Genomic DNA, 15,036 nt, shown 5'->3' with positions numbered 1-15,036 from the left:
CATAGACCACTAAAGTGGAATGAAACCTGATCTTATTCCTTGCCGTTTTTATTCTCAGAGTATACATTTTAGTGTTATATGCCTGAAAGATGTAGAAATCACAGTTGAGAGCAGGATTTCTCAACCTCAGCAATAGTAACATTTTGGGCCAGATAATTCTTTGTTCTTTGGGGTTGTGGGGGTTTTCCTGTGCATTGTAGGATGTTTAGCAACATCTCTGACCTATACTCAGTTGATGTCAGTAGCACCCCCAAATTGTGACAACCAAAATGTCTCCAAACATTGCCAGATGTCTTGGGGACAAAATCACCCCCAATTAAGAACCTCTGATTTGGTGAGTCTGAAATATAGCCATACATTGGCCCCTAAATAATACAGAAGAGCTTTAAAACTGTAAGATGAGTAGGAAAATAAAGGAACGTTTAGACTTAGCCCAGTGTTTTTATATAGGTGAAAAAAAACCCACATATATATTAGAATGAGAAGTGGATGCAGATTCACAAATTCTTCTCATATAGGATATGTTGTTACAAATAAGTTGTGAAAAATTTATTTTAGTATAGTGGTTGAGGATGTTAACCTCATTACAGACTTTAGACTGAAGTTTTAATGCTTCATTTATTCTGCTTATCATTTATTCTTATCATTTATTCTGCTTTTATTCATTCTTATTTATTCTGCTTTTAATTAGTATAACCCAAATTTGATAACATGCATGTGTTTTTCTTTCTATAGGCAGCTAATCCTTGATGGTCAATGGGATGAAGTTCTTCAGTTTATACAGCCTCTAGAATGTATGGAAAAATTCGACAAAAAAAGGTAAGATTTAATCAAAATTTTTTATTGTCTTATCACTGATATAGGCATAGCAAAACAAAATAATAAACAAAAATTTAAAAACAAGACTGTTAGCTTTCCTAGAAAATAGTATACTCAATACCATTGAGTTGGAGCACTTCTAGAGGACAAGTTGTATGTACTTCAGTTGGTTGAAAATCTGATTTATAAACCTACCTTTTTTGACAGTGTATACAAAAAGTCACAAGGGCCATATCTGAGACAGTTGTTTCTTCATAATTTATTTATTTTGAGAAAGAGAGCATGAGCTGGGGAGGGGCAGAGCGAGAGAGGGAGAGGAGACTCCCAAGTAGGCTCCCATATCATAATTGAGAGATCACAACCTGAGCTGATACAAGAGTCCCAACAGAGCTCAAGCAAGTGAGCCACCCATATGCCCCAATAATATGAAGATTTGAAAGATGTCATTCTATTGTCTCTTCGCCTCCATTATTTTCTGATGAACACTTAGCTGTGTTTGTGTCTGGATTCTCTTGTATGGTTGTGGTTGTTGTTGTTGTTGTTGTTTTTGTTTTCTTTTTTAGTTGCCTTCAAGATCTTTTTTTTTTAATTGAGGTGTATGTGTGTGTGTGTGTGTGTGTGTGTGTGTGTGTGTGTGTATTTTTTTTATGTTCTTTTTTTTTTTATTTTTGAGAGAGAGAGACAGTGCGTGAGTGGGGGGAGGGGCAGAGAGAGGAGACACAGGATCCAAAGCAGACTCCAGGCTCTGTGCTGATAGCACAAACTCATGAACTGTGAGATCATACCCTGAGCTGAAGTTGGCGCTTAACCAACAGAGCCACCCAGGTGCCCCTGTATATATATTTTTTTCAATGTTCATTTATTTTTGAGAGAGAGAGACAGAGCATGAGTGGGGGAGGGGCAGAGAGAGAGAGGGAGACACAGAATCTGAAGCAAGCTCCAGGCTCTGAGCTGTCAGCTCAGAGCCGGATGTGGGGCTTGAATTCACAGACTGCGAGATCATGACCTGAGCCAAATTCAGACACTTAACCGACTGAACCACCCAGGCGCCACTATTGAGGTATATTTAACATATAAATAACATTATATTAGTTTCAGATGTACAATACAGGGATTGGATATTTGTATATATTGTAAAATTGTGATCACAGTAAGTCTAGTTAACGTTCATCCCCATACATAGTTATAAACACTTTTTTGTGATGACAGTTTTTGTTTTTTTAATTTTTTTTAAACATTTTTATTTTTGAGACAGAGAGAGACAGAGCATGAACGGGGGAGGGTCAGAGAAAGAGGGAGACAGAGGATCTGAAACAGGCTCCAGGCTCTGAGCTGTCAGCACAAAGCCCGACGCGGGGCTCGAACTCACGGACCACGAGATCATGACCTGAGCCGAAGTCGGACGCGTGACCGACTGAGCCACCCAGGCGCCCCTTGTGATGACAAATTTTAAGGTCTCTCTTAGCAATTTTCACATGTGCAAAACAGTATTATTAACTATATAATGTACACCATGCTGTACATTACGTTTCCATGACTTACTTTATAACTGGAAGTTTATATCTTGGGACCCACTTTACCCAATCTGCCTACCCTTCCAACTCCTGCCTCTGGCAACAAGATTTTATCATTTGCTTTTAGCAGTTTGATTATGATGTGCTTAAGTGTGGTTTCTTTGTATTTTTCCTGCTTCGGGTTTGCTGTACTTTTTGGATCTGTAAGTTTATATTTTTCATCAAATTTGGGAAGTTTTTGGCCATTACTTCTTCAAATATTTTTTTTTAGCCCTTTTCTCTTCTCCTTCTGGGACTCTATGCAGTATTAGATAACTCAGTCCCACAGGACTGAGGTGCTATTCATTTTTTTAAAACTATTTTTGTGTGTGGATTGTGAGGGAGACACAGAATCTGAAGCAGGCTCCAGGCTCTGAGCTGTCAGCACAGAGCCCGACGCGGAGCTTGAACTCACAGACTTTGAGATCACGACCTGAGCCGAAGTTGGACACTCAACTGAGTGAGACACCCAGGTGCCCTTTTATTTTTTTAAACATATCTAGTCACTTTTAAAATATGGGGCACCTGGGTGGTTCAGTAGGTTGAGTGTCTGACTTCGGCTTAAGTCATGATCTCACAGTTCATGAATTCGAGCCTTGCATTGGGCTTTGTGCTGACAGCTCGGAGCCTGGAGCCTGCTTTGGATGCTGTGTCTCCCTCTTTCTCTGCCCTGTTCCCACTCGCACTCTGTCTCTCTCTTAAAAATAATAAATAAACATTAAAAAAATTTTTTTAGTGTATTCTGCACATTGTGGATTCATTGCTGAGGCTCTGGATTCTGTTATCTGCCTTTGAAAAGTGTTGACTTTTGTTCATGAGGTAGTTAACTTGGTTACACTCCCACTTAGTGGATGCCAGCTGAGATCTTTGTCAGTTAATTAGCCTTCCATCTGTTGCTTTCCCTGGGCTCCTTGGAGTCTCCCTTGCATCTTCACAGTTTCAGGGACAGCCAAAGATTTTATCTGAGTTTGTACAGTAGATTTTGGTGTATTTTTCATTATGGCTTCCTTTGTGTTTGGATGTCCTCCTGCTTTTCAGCTACTCTTGCAGTACCAAACTTTTTGCTGACTTTTTAAGAAAGTGAAACTGTAGCTTTCTACTTGAGTTTTAGCTCACATTGTGTTGACTGGAGAGTGCCCCCAGCTGGAAGACCTTATACCCTTGAATCTCACTCCAAAGGTTTTTAATCCCCGCCCCCCACCCCCGCAAACCTCCCCCCCACCCCCGGCAAAGATTGACTTCCGTCTAGTTGTACCAGCTTTTTTTTTTTTTTTAATTTTTTTAATTTTTTTTTTTTCAACGTTTATTTTTGGGACAGAGAGAGACAGAGCATGAACGGGGGAGGGGCAGAGAGAGAGGGAGACACAGAATCGGAAACAGGCTCCAGGCTCTGAGCCATCAGCCCAGATCCTGACGTGGGGCTGGAACTCACCGACCGCGAGATCGTGACCTGGCTGAAGTCGGACGCTTAACCGACTGTGCCACCCAGGCGCCCCTAGTTGTACCAGCTTTTTGTTGTTCTTCATTGCTTTCAAATAGTTACTTTTAAAATTTTATCTACGGTTTATCATTTTATCTGTAGAAAGGTTAGCCAGATAACAAGTGACTCTACCATCAATGGAAGTACAACCTTATATTGTTTTTTGATCATCTGTTCATACCACTGGTGCTATTTGATACCTGTTTGCTTTTGCACATTCTTCATTTATTGGAATAGTATTCCTTTCACCATCTCCTGCCTTTATACAGCACACACCTGATCATCTTCTGAGAGTCAGCTCTTATAAAACTTGCCTTATACTTTCCACCCCTTCTGATAGAATTGTTTTCACATTCCTTTGAGACTTTGCTGAAACAGTGTACATATTTCATACAACTTATTAGATGACCCTCTTTTTGAAGGCAAGTATTTTGCTTTATTGGACATACATTTGCTACTGTAACAATGGTTGAAAGAATGACTAAAGTTTCATTTTCTTTCAGTCCTTAAAAATAATTTTTCTTTAAGGTGCTTAAAGCATCCAGAATTTTTTATTCTTAGGCAACTCAAGTAGACCTCTCCCTGAAAAATCTCTGTTAAAAAGCTTTAAAGTTTATGATTATTTTAAGACTTCAGAAATGTTCATTTCTTCCTACTCTTTCAGCCTGATTTTTATTAGACTTTTCTCATGTTCGAAAAGAAAAAAGGACATATTTTGAATAAAATGCAAAATAATAAAACAAAACAAAATAAAACAAGACATTTTGAATGTAAAGGATTTTGATTTCATATTAGATTATAATTTTCATCTTTCATAAAACTTGGCTTTTGGTTAGAATTAATATTGGAAATAGAAATCCTTCAAGTACTAAATTGTATTTACTTACTGAAATTATTTTAATTGTGGCTCCAATGTGATAAGCTTTTAAGAATTTTAAGAATTTTGGGGCGCCTGGGTGACTCAGTTGGTTAAGCTTCAGCTTAGGTCATCTTGCAGTCTGTGGGTTTGAGTCCCACATTGGGCTCTGTGCTGACAGCTCAGAGCCTGGAGCCTGCTCCAGATTCTGTCTCCCTCTCTCTCTGCCTCTCCCCCACTCATGCTCTGTCTCCATCTCTCAAAAAAATGAACAAATGTTAAAACAAAATTAAAAAAAAATAGTAATTTAAGAATTTTAAGAATTTTTTAAAAGTTTATTTATTTCTGAGAGAGAGAGAGCAGGGGAGGGGCAGAGGGAGAGAAAGAATCCCAAGCAGTCTCCGCACTGTCAGTGCGGAGCCTGACATAGAACTCAGTCTCATGAACTGCGAGATCAGGACCTAGGCCGAAATCAAGAGTCAGATGCTCCAAGTGCCCCAAATTTTAAGAATTTTTTGAAAGCAGGGGCATCTGGGTGGCTCAGTTCATTATGCATCCAACTTCTGCTCAGGTCATGATTTGTTAGTTCAAGCCCCACCTTGAGTTCTCTGCTGTCAGCACAGACTCCACTTCGGATCCTCTGTCCTCCTCTCTCTCCGCCCCTCCCCAGCTTGCCTGTGTACGTGTGTGTGTGTGTGTGTGTGTGTGTGTGTGTGTGTGTGTGTGTACGCACACTTGCTCTCTCAAAAATAAACATTTAAAAAATAATTTTTTGAAAGCAAAGGTGGTTATAGTAACTTATAAGGGCATTTGATTTATGAGACATTGGAAAATTAATTTTTCTTAAAAATCTTTTTTTAGAGGAAAATTAGCCCTTTAAGACAAACTTGGTCTGTTTTACTCTAAGAACCTGGGTTTCATTTCTAATCTTTGACTTTGTCGTAACTCGGCTTTTTAATCATTTTAATGTTTTGTATTTTATTTTTCACAGGTTTCGTTATATTATCCTGAAGCAGAAGTTTTTAGAAGCCTTGTGTGTTAATAATGCAATGTCAGCAGAAGATGAGCCCCAGCATGTAAGATTTTTATTCCTGAAGGTTTGCGCTATAGTCTTGTTTCAGTCATAAGTATTTTATTTACTAAAACAAAAGATTAGTATCATGAGTTTTCAAAGTTTTTATGAGCTGGGATGGAAGAAGATCTACTCTTTTGCAGCTGGAGTACTTTCAATCTATAATGCTTTTGAACTTGTTCCAAGATTTAGACACAGACGATAAATGAATGGCTGGCTGGTTGGAGAGTGTGTGCTTTTCCTGTTTAAGGTGATTTAGATTACAGTAGATGTTTGATTTGAAGATTCTACATCATTGCTTCTTTTTTTATTCCAGAAGTGGATTATGTTAACTTCCTCGTTTTGTTTTTTCAGTATTTACATTGATCCAGAGGTGTTTTTTTTTTCCCTCCAAGTTTTTATTTAAATTCCAGTTAGTTAACTTACAGTGTAATATTAGTTTCAGGTATAGAATCCAGTGATTAATCGCTTACATACAATACCCCAATGATCAGTACAACAACACAGGTGGTTTTTGATAAAATATGTGTGTCTTTATGACAATTCAAATTTAAAGATACTAAGGGTTTTTTTGATTAGAGAGTTATTTTTAAAGTTTTAATTATAGTATTGTTATATCCCAAACCAAGGAAACTTATTAAGTGCCAGTAAGTAAGTGTTCATTGAAATAAACTCAAAAGATATTACAATGAGAGCTTTCATATATAGTAAGAGAAATGTTTGCCAGACAGTAATGGTTATTTTATTTATTAATTTTTGAAATTTATTAATGTTTATTTATTTTTGAGAGAGAGTGACAGAACATGAGTGGGGGCGGGGGGACAGAGAGACACACACAGAAATCTGAAACAGGCTCCACGCTCTGAGCTGTCAGCACAGAGCCTGATGCAGGGCTCAAACTCCAGCTGTTAGATCATGACCTGAGCTGAAGTCGGATGCTTAACCCACTGAGTCACCCAGTCGCCCCCACAGTGACGCTTAAATTTGAAAAGAACACTGTAAGTCAAAAGACTTAATTTTTACTTTGTCTTTGTCATTAACCAACTGAATTACTTTAGTTAAATCTGCTCCCTAACTTTTCCCATATGTAAGCTAAAGAAAGGTGAATTCCATAAACTCTGAGATTCCTTACATCATTAAAAGCTTATGATTTAAGATAATATTCAGTACACAAATTACTGTAATTTTTCTCTCAGCTAAGCTTTCTTTGTTCTGTCTTCATACTAGGTTTTTTGTTTTGTTTTGTTTTCTTTTGTCTTTGAGAGAGAGAGAGAGAGAGAGCATGAGTCAGGGAGGGACAAAGGATGGGGGCGGAGAGAGAATATTAAGCAGGCTCCACACCTGTCATGGAGCCCAATGTGGGACTTAATCTCATGACCATGAGATCATGACCTAAGCTAAAATCAAGAGTCAAACATTTAACTGACTGAGTCACCCAGGCACCCCACATACTATTTTTGTAGCAAATGAACTGTAAACTGTAGAGTCCCCCCCCCCCCCCCCCCAGTTTGCTTTCTTTCCCCACACAAATTTCTCCTACAGCAAGTTTAAGAATGACTTTTTTTGCTTTTTGGGTAAGCTGGAGTGATAGCAAGCTTCATAAACCATTGAATATTGGCATGCTTCAGTTTTCATTTGTAGAGTGCTCAATTATTCTTGACCTTAAAAAAGTATACATTTGAGAATGATAGTCCAAAGCCTGAACTAGAACAATATTTTAAAAAAATGTTTACTTATTTATTTTGAGAGAGAAAGAGTGCTAGTGGAAGAGGGGCAGAGAGAGAGAGAGAGAATCCGCTGACCGCACGGAGCCTGACTCAGGGCTCCATCCCACGAACTGTGAGATCATGACCTGAGCTGAAACCAAGAGTATGTGCTTAACTGACTGAGCCACCCAGCACCCAGGCATCCCTAGAACACTATTTTTTTATATCTTTTTTTTAATGTTTACTTATTTTTGAGAGAGAGAGAGAGGGAGCACAAGTGGGGGAAGGGCAGAGAGAGAGAAAGGGAGACACAGAATCTGAAGCAGGCTCCAGGCCTGGGGGACACAGGGTCGAATCCACAAACTGTGAGATCATTACCTGAGTTGAAGTCGGACGCTTAACCGACTGAGCCACCCAGGTGCCCTGAACACTATTCTTATAGTAAGAGTTTAATTTGCTAAGTAACCAAATTATTTCATATTTTTATTTTAATAGTGAAAAAACATTTTAGCTCCTGACTTTAGAGTTGTTACATAGCCTGCAAATTATATAAGTACTCTGTGACACTAGAATTTATCCTTTTGCAATTAAAGTTTATGAAAGCTTATAAAATATTTGATTAAATATTTTTTAAAACATTTTATAAAATATTTTATAAAACATTTGATTAAATGTATTTGATTAAAATACTCTTTTCATATCTCACAGCATCTTTCTTTGTAGTGATCACTTATATTTTTCTTACAGCTGGAATTTACCATGCAAGAAGCTGTGCAATGTTTGCATGCCCTAGAAGAGTACTGTCCTTCTAAAGATGATTACAGCAAGCTCTGTTTGCTTTTGACTTTGCCTCGTCTGACCAATCATGCTGAATTTAAGGACTGGAATCCAAGCACTGCACGAGTTCACTGTTTTGAAGAGGCTTGTGTCATGGTTGCAGAATTCATCCCTGCTGATAGGAAGCTAAGTGAGGCTGGGTTTAAAGCAAGTAACAATCGTTTATTTCAGCTTGTAATGAAGGGCCTACTTTATGAATGCTGTGTAGAATTTTGTCAAAGTAAAGCAACTGGAGAAGAAATTACAGAAAGTGAAGTACTTCTTGGCATTGACCTTTTATGTGGTAATGGTTGTGATGACTTGGATCTGAGTTTATTGTCATGGCTTCAGAATCTCCCATCTTCTGTCTTCTCTTGTGCTTTTGAACAGAAAATGCTTAATATTCATGTTGACAAACTTCTGAAACCTACAAAAGCTGCATACGCTGATCTTTTGACTCCTCTTATCAGCAAACTTTCTCCCTATCCATCGTCTCCAATGAGAAGGCCTCAATCAGCTGACGCCTATATGACCCGCTCTCTGAATCCTGCTTTAGATGGCCTCACTTGTGGCCTAACCAGTCATGATAAGAGAATCTCAGACCTTGGAAACAAAACGTCTCCAATGTCACACTCCTTTGCTAACTTTCATTATCCAGGGGTACAAAACCTCAGTAGAAGTCTCATGCTTGAGAATACAGAATGTCACAGTATTTATGAAGAATCCCCTGAACGGTAAGTATTTCCTCATAAAAATTAGAAATTATTCAGAGTGTGAGGTTGTGTGTGTGTGTTTAATGTTCAAGTCTCTTTAGTTGAAAGTTAGTCCTTAAACTTTATAAAGCATTTCTAAAATAAATTTTGATAATTAAAATTATCAATGAGAATCTTTATTTTTATATCCTGTATTATTATTTTGCTTATTATTAAGGCAATGGATGTGCATTGAAGACATTTTGGAAAATACAGGAGAGTATAAATATGAGAATTAAAACCCCATGTAATCTCACACTTCGATGATGTCTTTTTTCTATGAATACATTTTCAAAGATTGGGAATGTACTATATATATTCACATAATTTGCTTTTTAAAATTTGATCTTGAATACTTTCTCGTATTTTTAAACATTTATTGGGATAAATGATTAATAATGTATGCAGTATTCCACTGTATGACTGTATCATAATTTTACCTAATTCCTCATCATAGGATGGCAGATTATTTCCACTTTTTTCTCCTATATGAATAGTACTGAATAGTAAATAGTATTGAATGTGTGTGTGTAAAAATCTCTGATTATTTCCACTCTGATTATTTTTTCTAGTAACTCTTTTTTTTTTTTTAAGTTTATTTATTTAGTTTGAGAGAGAGCAAATAGGAAGGGGCAGAGAGAGAGGGAGAGAGAAAGAATCCCAAGCAAGCTCCACAGTGTCAGTGCAGAGCCCGATGCAGGGCTCAAACTCACGAACTATGAGATATGACCTGAGCCTGAGTCAGATGCTTAACCGACTGAGCCACCCAGGCATCCCTCTAGTAACTCTTAATATACATGAAGGAAATAAGGGTTAGAGCCAGCACTCAGTTTTTCTTTCAAACTTGGCATGAAATAATAATTTCCTGGTTAGCGGTTCTTTATTTCAAGAGTTAGAAAAGTTCTTCCCTCACTTTCTAGGAAAAACCACTGGGACATATGGCTGGTTTCCTATACTCAGAGTTGATACTATGAAGTATGATACTATGAGTAGGGAAGAGGCAGAGAGAGAGGAAGAAAGAGAATCTAAAGCAGGCTCTGCACTGTCAGCACACAGAGCCTGACACGGGACTCAAACTCATAAACCACGAGATCACGACATAAGCTGAAATCAAGAGTTGGATGCTTAACTGACTGAGCTACCCAGGCACCCCAAGCGTAGGGTGACTTAAGAGTCATCTTATTGCTCTACTTGAAAGATAGAGATGATATCTAGTAATGAAAATGGATGAGTATAACTTAATATCGAAGGATCCTATTATCTAAATCCCAAAGGAATAGAGTCTTGAACATTGGTAGAGACTATCTTAGCCTTTTCTTGGACTTTCCAATCTCTTTAAAGAAAATTTTCATTGTCTGGTATGTTGGGCTTCAATTCTAAGGGACTGTTGATACTCTTCTGAGGAGAACTGTTGATATTCTTCTGGGTACGTAAGATGATTGGAACTTCTTCATCAGTATAATGTTTGGACTTGTTCACCAAAGGGATTGTCTTTCTTTTTTTCTTAATTTTTTTTTTTTTAATTTACATCCAAATTAGCATATAGTGCATCAATGATTTCAGGAGTAGATTCCTTAATGCCCTTTATGCATTTAGCCCATCCCCCTTCCCACATCCCCTCCAGTAACCCTCTGTTGTTCTCCATATTTATGAGTCTCTTATGCTTTGTCCCCCTCCCTGTTTTTATATTATTTTTGTTTCCCTTCCCTTACGTTCATTTGTTTTGTCTCTTAAAGTCCTCATATGAGTAAAGTCATATGATACTTGTCTTTCTCTGACTAATTTCACTTAGCATAATACCCTCTAGTTCCATCCACGTAGTTGCAAATGGCAAGATTTCATTCTATTTGATTGCCAAGTAATACTCCATTGTGTGTGTGTGTGTGTGTGTGTGTGTGTGTGTGTGTGTGTGTGTATATATATATATATATATATATATATATATACACCACATCTTCTTTATCCATTCATCCATCGATGGACATTTGTGCTCTTTCCATACTTTGGCTATTGTTGATAGTGGTGCTATCAACATGGGGGTGCATGTGTCCCTTCGAAACAGCACAACTGTATCCCTTGGATAAATACCTAGTAGTGCAATTGCTGGCTCGTAGGGCAGCTCTATTTTTAGTTGTTTTTTTTTTTTTTTTAATTTTTTTTTTTCAACGTTTATTTATTTTTAGGACAGAGAGAGACAGAGCATGAACGGGGGAGGGGCAGAGAGAGAGGGGACACAGAATTGGAAACAGGCTCCAGGCTCTGAGCCATCAGCCCAGAGCCCGATGCGGGGCTCGAACTCACGGACCGCGAGATTGTGACCTGGCTGAAGTCGGACGCTTAACCGACTGCGCCACCCAGGCGCCCCTCTATTTTTAGTTTTTTGAGGAACCTCCATACTGTTTCCCAGAGTGGCTGTACCATTTCGCGTTCCCACAAAGGGACGGTCTTTCCAAAGAAAAGAGACACAAAAATCTAGCCAATTCTGACTCTACATGTGCTGTTGCCTATGTAAAGGAGTAGTAGAAATTGAGGAATGACTAAAGACAGAAAGAAGTGGAGTATAAGCTACTAGACCATTATAGAATAAGTAGAGAGGTAAAATGTGACATATTAAAATGTGAGTAATACATGTGTTACTAGCTGAGCAGTAGCATAACCAAGAAAATATCTGTCATGCCTGTGAAATTGGAAGACTTAAGAGGCAAAACAGTGTGGAATAACGAATGGTCTTTGGAGTCAGACTTGGACTTGAGCAAGAGCTTTGCCATTTACTAGTTGTGTGACCTTGGGACCGTTAATACTTAGTCTCTCTGAGCCTAAGTGATCATCTGTATAAAATAGGGTGTTGACTTGCAAAGTGAGATAAAGTTCCTAGCAGAGTGGCAAGCATGTGCATGGTGCTTAGTAAATACAGATTTCTCCCCTCTGAGTGTCATACTCCTGGTAAAGACAATATGTCAAAAGGGCTGCTAATAGCATGCTATAGGTAAGCTACTGTGCTGTGGATAAAGTATAAAAATTTACTTTGGAAAAAGTTAACCTTGTTTTTAAAATTATCTTAGGTGTGGGGTACCTGGGTGGCTCAGTTAGTTAAGTGCCCAGCTCTTGATTTTGGGTCAGGTCATGATCTCACGATTTGTGAGTTTGAGCCCTGCATCCGGCTCTGTGCTTATTATATAGTGTGAAGCCTGCTTGGGATATTCATTCTCTCTCTCTTTCTCTCTCCCCCACTGCCTCTTTCTCTCTCCCCTTCTGCTTCTTTCTCCCTGTCTGCCTCTCTCTCTCCCCCTCTGCCTCTCTCTGTCTCAAAACAAATAAACTTAAAAATATTTTAGGTGTAATTTAAAAATATTGGTAAGATTATTACACAATTATCTTGAAGATGCCACTTGAAGAAACCTCTTATTTGTGGTGATATACGTTTGAAGTCAGTATTTGTTTTTAAAGTATTTTGAGTGTCTACTCTGTGCTAGCGTCATGCTGCATTCCGGGGATACAGTGATGGAATTACTATGGTGAACAAGAAGATAAAACACAAAAGAAGGGTTTATAAGAGAGTGTGGGTTTTGTAAAGATAGTTTTTCACTCAAATATAAACAAACTCCAAACAAAAAAGGAAGAAAAATCCGTTGAAAAAAATATAAGCTTTGGCTATTCAGTGTAATGGTCTCAAAATTAAATGGCAAACAAACAAACAAAAAACAAACAAACAAAAAAAAAACCAACCCAAAAACATCTCAGGAACGAATCAGCATTGGATTTGGAACCTGACAATCTAGATCGAAATCCTTTATTTACTGGCTATGCAATTTTAGGAAAATCACTTTATTCGTCATCTGTGAAATGAGAGTTACAACCTATTTCACAAGTTACTGTGCAAGTTAAATGAGACAATACATATGGAAATGTATAGATTGCAAAATTAAATGTTACATTATGAAGGTCATTTTATTTTATATATAGTTAATAACTCTTATTAAATCTATCTTGTGGGCATAAAATTGGGCTTCTTATGGGCATTAGCAGGTTACAGCAGAGATTGGTCCTGAAAACTTCTCCAAGTCTTTCTCCTTCCTCTTCTGGGTGCATGTGTATATATGTATGTTGAGGTACTTATCAGTTAGAAAGCTTCTGACCAATGGTGCCTTTATGAAGATGACTATTTAGCTCTGCTTCCTGACCTCTACAACTGTAATTTGTTATGTATTACATACTCTGCCTGGAGAGGCCATTATGAGGCCCTCTCATAATCAAATTCCTTCAAGGCAGAGGTCATTTTACTTTTGTATGTGTTCCCATGGTGCCTTGTGCCAACAGGTTATCTGTGTAAGTGTCTGAGGTATTCATCATCTTTGGATGATGTTAGTTATTAAAAATTTTGAACAGAATAACTACGAAAAGTAGAAATTGCTAGTGTTCAGAAGAATATTAGGAACCACCTGACAGAGATGTTAAGCTCACTAACTAGTATACATTAAAAATATTGGAAACATGTATGTTTAGCTTTTATGTTAAGTGCAAATAAACCAAAGAAAGCCTTTTAATAAATAGTTCTTAAATTTTTGTTGAAACATATTGGAGGGGAAAAATGAATGTTTGGGTAACAGAATCACAGATTAAGATTCATAAAGAGAATTTAGGCATTAGGTCATCCAGCTTATTATTCAGTTCAGTTTATAGATGAAGCTGAGCCACAGAGAGTGTAAGTGATTTTCCAAAGACCACAAATCTTGTTTTAGACTGGACCCCCTACCCTCCTGGATTAATAATCCAGTGCTCTTCCATTATAGGCATATTCTATTAAAAAAAAAAACTTATATATACACTTAAGAAAGGAAAATTAAAAAATCTATTTTTGAACATTTGGTAAACATTTAGACTAAATAGTCATTATTTTAATTAAAATTTCTCTGAAATATCTTTTCCTTCACTCCCACCTCTTCCTTTTTGTTTTTTGCACTTTTCTGGAAGAAGTGATACACCTGTTGAGGCACAGCGGCCTATAAGCAGTGAAGTCCTGGGCCAGAGTTCAGTTTCAGAAAAAGAACCTGCAAATGGAGCACAGAATCCAGGACCAGCTAAGCAAGAAAAAAATGAGGTATTATTTAATACATCTAGTGTCTTTTAGAGTTGTTCTCTTTGTAAGAAATAATAGTGTTTGCTTGAGTAAATGTAAATGGAATTTTTTAATATTTGAGAGTAGGTGAGAGAATATCTAGACTTACTAAGTCATTTTCTCCCTTAAGGATATATGGTATCTTTAGTTGTCATGTATTTTGGAGAATTTTTAACAGGTGAATTTATTAACAATCTAAAATACCACAGTTTACATTAATCTTACATATCTCAAGACTCAAGTAATTGAACTCACATTAAATGTGGGTAGCTTGATATGCTCTATATTTTACTAATTAGATGTAATGAACAAGAAATGACATTTTAAAAAAATTTTGTATTTTTTATTTTTGAGAGAAGGAGAGACATAGAGTGAGCAGGGGAGGAGCAGAGAGAGAGGGAGACACAGAATCCGAAGCAGCCTCCAGGCTTTGGGCTGTCAGCACAGACCTCTGAGCTGTCAGCACAGAGCCTGACATGGGACTCAAACTCATGAACTGTGAAATCATGACCTGAGCCAAAGTCGGATGCTTAACTGACTGAACCACCCAGGCACCTCAGAAATGACATTTGTAATAGAAAATACTTTTATCCAAGTCTTTCTTTTTTAACGTTTATTTATTTTTGAACGAGAGAGACAGAGTTTGAGCAGGGGAGGGGCAGAGAGAGAGGGAGACACAGAATCCGAAGCATGCTCTAGGCTCCGAGCTATCAGCACAGAGCCCAACGTGGGGCTCGAACTCATGAACTGTGAGATGATGACCCGAGCTGAAGTCGGATGCTTAACCTACTGAGCCACCCAGGCGCCATTTTTATCCAAGTCTTTAGAGTTCTAAATTATTTTTCTGTGGTGTTTTAGAAAGGAAT

General features: G+C 37.8%; 1 protein-coding gene across 10 annotated transcripts in view; it reads left to right on the top strand.

Annotated features, from left to right (window-relative positions):
• The window catches only part of WDR47 (WD repeat domain 47), a 70,311-nt gene that overhangs the window by 20,178 nt on the left and 35,097 nt on the right, over positions 1-15,036 (top strand). For 4 of the 10 annotated variants that reach the window (XM_019837546.3, XM_019837551.3, XM_019837552.3 and 1 more), the window contains 4 exons: positions 736-819; positions 5,700-5,805; positions 8,234-9,036; positions 14,026-14,152. In XM_019837546.3, the coding sequence (XP_019693105.1) occupies positions 736-819; positions 5,700-5,805; positions 8,234-9,036; positions 14,026-14,152 (1,120 nt within the window). Of the gene's footprint in view, positions 1-735; positions 820-5,699; positions 5,806-6,641; positions 6,779-8,233; positions 9,037-14,025; positions 14,153-15,036 lie in introns of those variants that run through there. The other 6 variants (XM_019837550.3, XM_019837548.3, XM_019837549.3 and 3 more) reach the window with 4 other exon arrangements.

This window comes from Felis catus, chromosome C1, assembly GCF_018350175.1.
Source record: "Felis catus isolate Fca126 chromosome C1, F.catus_Fca126_mat1.0, whole genome shotgun sequence".
NCBI classification, from domain to species: Eukaryota; Metazoa; Chordata; class Mammalia; order Carnivora; family Felidae; genus Felis; species Felis catus.
This window is presented reverse-complemented; position numbering and strand designations above follow the sequence as displayed.